The sequence below is a fragment of the Gallus gallus genome, chromosome 14, assembly GCF_016699485.2.
Source record: "Gallus gallus isolate bGalGal1 chromosome 14, bGalGal1.mat.broiler.GRCg7b, whole genome shotgun sequence".
Lineage (NCBI taxonomy): Eukaryota > Metazoa > Chordata > Aves > Galliformes > Phasianidae > Gallus > Gallus gallus.
In genome coordinates, this window is record NC_052545.1 from 13,730,763 (window position 1) to 13,736,762 (window position 6,000).

The 6,000-nt window shown below is 56.5% G+C and overlaps 1 protein-coding gene across 2 annotated transcripts in view; it reads right to left on the bottom strand.

The window, feature by feature from the left end:
* Positions 1 to 4,546, bottom strand: part of CRAMP1 (cramped chromatin regulator homolog 1) — a 41,128-nt gene extending 36,582 nt beyond the window's left edge. Inside the window, exons 1-2 of one of the 2 annotated variants that reach the window (XM_004945440.5) lie at positions 4,193 to 4,546; positions 1,820 to 2,169 (exon numbers count right to left, since the gene is read on the bottom strand). In XM_004945440.5, coding sequence (XP_004945497.2) covers positions 1,820 to 2,168 — 349 coding nt within the window. In that variant the 5' untranslated portion in view covers position 2,169; positions 4,193 to 4,546. Of the gene's footprint in view, positions 1 to 1,819; positions 2,170 to 2,637; positions 2,743 to 4,192 lie in introns of those variants that run through there. The other variant, XM_025155292.3, reaches the window with a different exon arrangement.
* Between the last annotated feature and the right edge of the window lie 1,454 nt (positions 4,547 to 6,000).

Consider the following 6,000-nt stretch of genomic DNA (forward strand, 5'->3'; position numbering starts at 1 on the left):
AAGTCTCCCCAAACCTGACAGCGTAGTCAGGTACAGCAATCACCAGTCTATGACCAACTACTGAAATAACATGGCCTATTTTGTATATAGTTTTATTATGGCCCTTTTGGAATCTGAACTGCAAAATAAACTAAGTTCGCTTCCAAGCTGTGTTTTAACTCAGGAAGAATTACTCCGCTCCTCTAAAATCATAAATGAGTATTTATGTACAAATGTAAGTATACACATGCACAACGATGACATAATTTGTTCATGTGTGCATTCACTTTCACAGTGATGAAATAATTTCATGTGCATACAATACACTTGTCCATTATGGACAATACACACTGCAAATAAACACCTCCTCCATTTAATACCACTTACAACCCTTGAAATAATTGTCTGTAGCTAAACACTCCTGGGTATTCCATCTGCTTGTTTATTTGGTTTAATGCAGCTGGGAGAAGAATTTCGCAGACCTTTCTGCTCTACCTTCCAACAGCACACACAGAAGACCTTCACTTAAAAAGTTTAATGGCTTAAAGTGGACTTACTGAGGCACTAAGAATCCTTCAGTCAATTACATAAACTGACCATCAAGCAACTGAGCTCAGGGTTTTTTCATTACATGCCAATAACTAAAATACCACCATGTGCAAAGGGCTCCTTTCTTATCCTAACACAAAACTATAACAGTTCTTAATGCTCACCTCCTGCCCAGTATGTACACACCACTGCAGCAGACTGAAACAGTGAGGTAATGCCGCATATGCATTTAAGCTGCAGAGTTTTACTTTGTTTCAGCAGACAAGACTAAACTTGGCTATTTAAAATCCTGAAGAAATCTACGAATGCTATTTTCTCTCAAAATTCAACAGAAATTAATATTTGAGTACTTTTGTACAAAGTACCCAACATTAATGTCAAGCACAGCGCAGCTACAGCGCCAGGTGTCAGCCAGGAAGGGCTGAGCACACACAATAGCACCAAAGACTCACATGGCCCCACTGCCTTCCAGCTACTTCAGAAAGAAACAGCTCTGACTAAAAGTCACATTCTCATCCTCAGTGCTGAGGTGGAAAAGCATATATATGTGTATACGTATGCATGCAGGCACATGTGTACATGTACGCATAGATGTATGTGATGAAACCTTGAAAAACAACAACAACCAAACAAATCAAACAACAAAAACCCACCCTCGAATTGCACGGAACTGCCCACAGCTGCTCTGATCTATGGAACAGTGAGGGCGACTCACAAACCTTTGGAAACAAACAGTTCAAAACATGCGCCTCAAAGACGCTTCCAAAATAGCTCCATGCCTAAAACAGTCACAGAAATCACTGGGGAAAAATCAGCGATACCTCAGGGTTTGCTTTTCCCCCCTTTCATTAAACTACCACCCATTGAATTTCTTATTATTCCATGGCAGAGCTCAGGGCACAGCCACCTGATTACACAGCTTGTTAGAGTCTGATTTCCTAATCAAAATACAGAAATTCCCTAAAACTCAAGTGATGAAATGCAGGAATGGAAGGTCTGCTCCAATAATGGAATTTTTATTCTCCTCTTCCACATACACGCCCAGCACCCCTCCCCCCCCCCACTCCGAATCCCCCCATTTTTGGGAACAGGAGAGTGGGCAGCAGAGAAGTTGAAGCCCTGGGACACAAAGAAGATTTCAGCTGCTGTGAGAAGCAGGCCCCACAGCTTCTTCCCCAAAACCAAACAAAAGATGGCATCTGCAGGAAGAGAATGACAACCCCCATACACACAGGTGGCCCATCCACACCCCACCCCCCCGTGGGTTCTGGGGGGTGCCAAAATACGGTACCTTTGCCTTTTACAGCAGCGCTGCTGCCAACTGAAGAGGATGCCTGGGAATCCTTCTTCAGCCTCTTGCTCTGAGGTCTGACACTGGACCTGAGAAAATGATGCTGGTCCTGGCTGTGGGAGGGCTGGAGGGCAGCCGGGGCCTGGGCTAAGCTGGGGTTTGGCGGGGGGCTGCTGGTAGTGTTGCTGTTGATGATCTTTTCTTCTTTCTTTGTGCTGCTGCTGCCTGGAGCTGCCTCTCCTCCTCCTCCTGCCCCTTCTTCTTCCAGGGACTCCTCATCTCCTCCTGCTCTCTTGCCCAGCTTTTTCACCCCTTCCTCCCCGCCGCTCTCGCCCAGTTTCACTGTCATCCTGTTGGGGAGGAGAGAAAGAAAGGAGAAAGACATAAAGTCAGGCCGGGGAGCCCCCCAGAGAGGGGGAGAAACCCCTGGGCTGAGAGGGGAGAAGTTTAGCTGCAGAAATTCCTCTCAACATGGCCGCCGTTGTTTGTTACTAAATCCCCTTTCGTTTGCTGTCCCGACCCAACAACCTGTGCCGAGGGCGGGAGGGGAGAGCTCCGCGAGAACCCCCCCAAACCGGCCCAAAAGGCGGCGGGGCTCCCCCGGCGGTCCCCCGGCACCCCCCGGAGGGCTCCGGGCCGCCTTCAGAGGAGAAATCGCCGAGGCGAACTCGGGCGCTGGAAGCGCTCGGCAGGCGGCGAGGGAGGCAGCGCCGGGCCCGGCGGAGCGGGGCAGCGCGGTCGGGCCGGCCCGGGGCTCGGCCCCATCTCACCCCTCCGGCGGCTCCGGGAGCTCTGGGGGGGCTCCTCGCCCTCCTCACCGTGGGGCCGAGCCGGCCCGGCCCGCCGCGGGGGGGGGCTCCATGCTCCTCGATGCGGCGGCGGCGGCTTCTCCTCCTCCCTGTGTGTGTGCGGCTGGGGCTGGGACTGGCCGCGGCGACCAAGATTTCCAGCTCCCCTCCGCCCCCACCCCGCCACGGCCCCGCACCTCCCCGGGGCCGCGCTCCGCCCGGGGGGCTCCGGGCACGGCCGGTCCCACCGCCTCTGCGGGGAGCATCGCCCGGGCGCGGCTCTCCTGTCAGCAGCGGCCGGGCCGGGCCCGGGGCCGCCTCGTCAGCGTCTGCCCGCGCTCCACGGCGGCGGCGGAGGGACCCCCGCATCTCTGCGCCCCGGGGGTGACGCCGCCACGGAACCCCATCGCCTCCACACTGCACTCGGGTACCGCGGCCTCTGGGAGTCGTGCGGCGTTATCTGCCCGGGGATGGGGCTTCGAGGGGCACCCAGGCGGGCCTTCACCTCAAAAGGTGCCCACTGCGCTGCAGGCTGTACCTGGAGCACAGCACCCGGTGTGGGCACACGCACGGGGCCAAAGGCGCTCGGCTCCACTGCCTACTGAAATCCAACGACCGCTTTGGTGAGAGCACGGAGCGTGGGGGCACCTCCACAAGTCCACCTGGAAGGAAGGCAGGCCGTCCCGCAGCAGTGGGGGAACAACGCCCGCATTGCAGCTCCCCATGGCAGCAGTGCGGCCACAGTGAGCTTCACCAATGGACAAAGAGCTGCTCACGAGAGAAGGAAAGTCAAAATATCGCCCATGGAGCAACGGGATTACTGCACGTTGGGCTGATATCAGAAGAAAGTGCTTCAAAGTGCACCAGGGGCATCACCTGCCTGTGACATGGGAGCACATGTGCCTGCAGGCCATGGCATGTGCTCCTGGGACTGAAGTGACACCTTTCTCTCTAATAGCTCCTGACGAAGCACTGCACCCAGCAGTCCTGCAGGATGCAGGGCAATGTTCTGTTCTCCGCAGAAGGCGCCATACGCTGCTGTGAGCCACAGATCTAAATTCACGTTAAAACTTCCATACTGAAATTTCACATCAAACCCTGACAGAGCCCTGATTAGACTTCTCCAAACAACCAAAGACTTCTCCAAACAACCAAACCACGATGTTTTCAGTTGTTACGATGACAGAAACCTCGCAACTCTGACAGCCCGTGCTCAAAGACCTTCTCTTCAGCAGGGCTGAATCTGACCCCACCCTCAGCTCCATGGCCACAGATCAGGCACTGCACTCCAGCACCAGGTCAGGAGGGTTCCCCCCTTTAGTGTGTCCTCGGGGCAATGCAGCCACCCCTGACCCCCTCCCCACTCATGCCGTCCGGCCGGGCTCACCGTGCTGCATCCCCTCCCTCAGCACCCAACACCACTTTCCCTTTCTCTCTCCACCGGGAACACTCCCGGCCCACCATCACAGGCCCCGCCCCGCCCCGCAGCCCGGCTGCTCTCCCCGCACGGTTGCCGGTGCTCGGGCAATCGGCCCCAGGGACACGCGAGACCTGGGGTCCCCGCCCGCTCGGCCCGCAGCGTTACCTGCCGCATCAACGCCGCCGCGCAGCCTCCGTGCTCCGGCTCTCCCGGCGGCGGCCGCTCCGGCTCCCCCGGCTCCAGGCACCCCCAGACTGCGCCTCGCAGCCGCCAGCTCCGGGGGAGGCCGGCGCGCCCCGCGACCCCCGCGGCCTCCAGCGGCCCTCCCAGCGCTGCCGGCAGCAGCGGCAGCGCTTCCCGGCCGGAGAGGCGACCTCTCGTCCCCGGCTCCCCCACAACCACGGCACCGCTGGCCGGAGCCGCGGCTCCCTGGCGCCCCGGCTCGGCCCTTACGCGGGCCGCGATGGGTCCGGGCCGCCGCGGCTCCGCTTCCTCGTCAGCCTGCGCCGGGCCGAGGAGGCGGGGCGCGGCGCGCGGGCCCTGCTAGGCGCGCCGCGGCACGCCCCTCCCGCGACCCCAAACAAACCGCCCCATTGGCTGACGACACGCGGGAGTGAGGCGGGGGGCGGGGTCTCAGCCTAGACGCCGACCAATGAAAGCGCGGCGCGGGGCGGGTGACGACAACTTTACGCACAGGAAGAGGCGGCAGCCGGTGTCTGTCAGGGGGCGGGACGATCCCCAAGTTCTGGCTGTTGATTGGCTAAAAGGTAACCAATTGAGAGCTCTATCGTTGGAGCCCTTGGGCATGCTCTCGAATATCATTGGCTGGCGAGTTGTTGCTTTGCGTGCCGCGTTGTATTCATAGCCCGCCGGAAAAGGAACAGCGTTTGTAGCAGAGCGAGGGCAGGCGGAGGGGATGGGTCGTATGGCTGAGGCGCTGGCTGGTGCACTCTTCCTAGCAATTAACGGCTTTAACCAGCTCGTTCTTTTTCCTTAGCATTGAAAATGAAGTACATAAACTGATAGGCGTGGAATCTTTAGGGAAGGTCTGTTGCTTTTAGGGCTTCCAGTCTTCTTCATGCGAAGTTCTCACCGTTTCCAGAATGAAGGAAACATTATTTAGTGGTGTGCAAAACTAAGAGGGATTTAATTTCATTTGCTGATCTAACGTGTTGGTCTGCTTTCCAGTGACTGCAGTGTATAAGTGGTGAATTCTTGTTAATGGCTGGCTGAAACAATTTCCCAAAGTCTTAGCACGAGTGCTGTGCAGTTTTTCCCCCCAACAGCTATTGGTAAATGGTGCGAGGAAAGGATTACCCTCTTATAAAAATTCTCCCGGTCTCGTAGTAGGACAGGCTGTCCTATTCCTGTTCATCACAAGCTGGTGATCGTCCCGCTGCACTCAGCCCTGGGGAGGCTGCAGTGCTGTGCTCAGCTCTGGGCCCCTCACTACAAGACCAGACACCGAGGCCCTGCAGTGTGTCCAGAGAAGGGCATGGAGCTGTGAGGGGTCTGTAGTGGAAGTTGCATGAGGAGCAGCTGAGGAAATGGGTTCAGTCTGGAGAAGAGGAGGCTCAGGGGAGACCTTATTGCTCTCTGCACCTCCCTGGAAAGAGGCTGTGTGGAGGCAGGAGTCGACCTCTGCTCCCAGGTAACAGTGATAGGATGAGAGGGTGATGGCTTTGAGTTGTGCTGGGGAGGTTCTGTTTGGATATTAGGACAAATTTCTTCTCAGTAAGAGAGGTGAGGTAATGGCACTGCTGCCTGGGAGTGGTGGTGTCACCATTCCTGGAGGTGTTCAAGAAGTGTGGAGATGTGGCACTGAGGGACCTGGTCAGTGGTGCAGTGGTTGGACTTGATGGTCTTAGCGGTCTTTTCCAACTTTACTGATTCTGTGATTCTCAGCCATAGTGCAGAAATCTGTGGTTTAATGATCTGACCTTCAGAATGGCAGGTGAGCTGTGGCAGTTCAG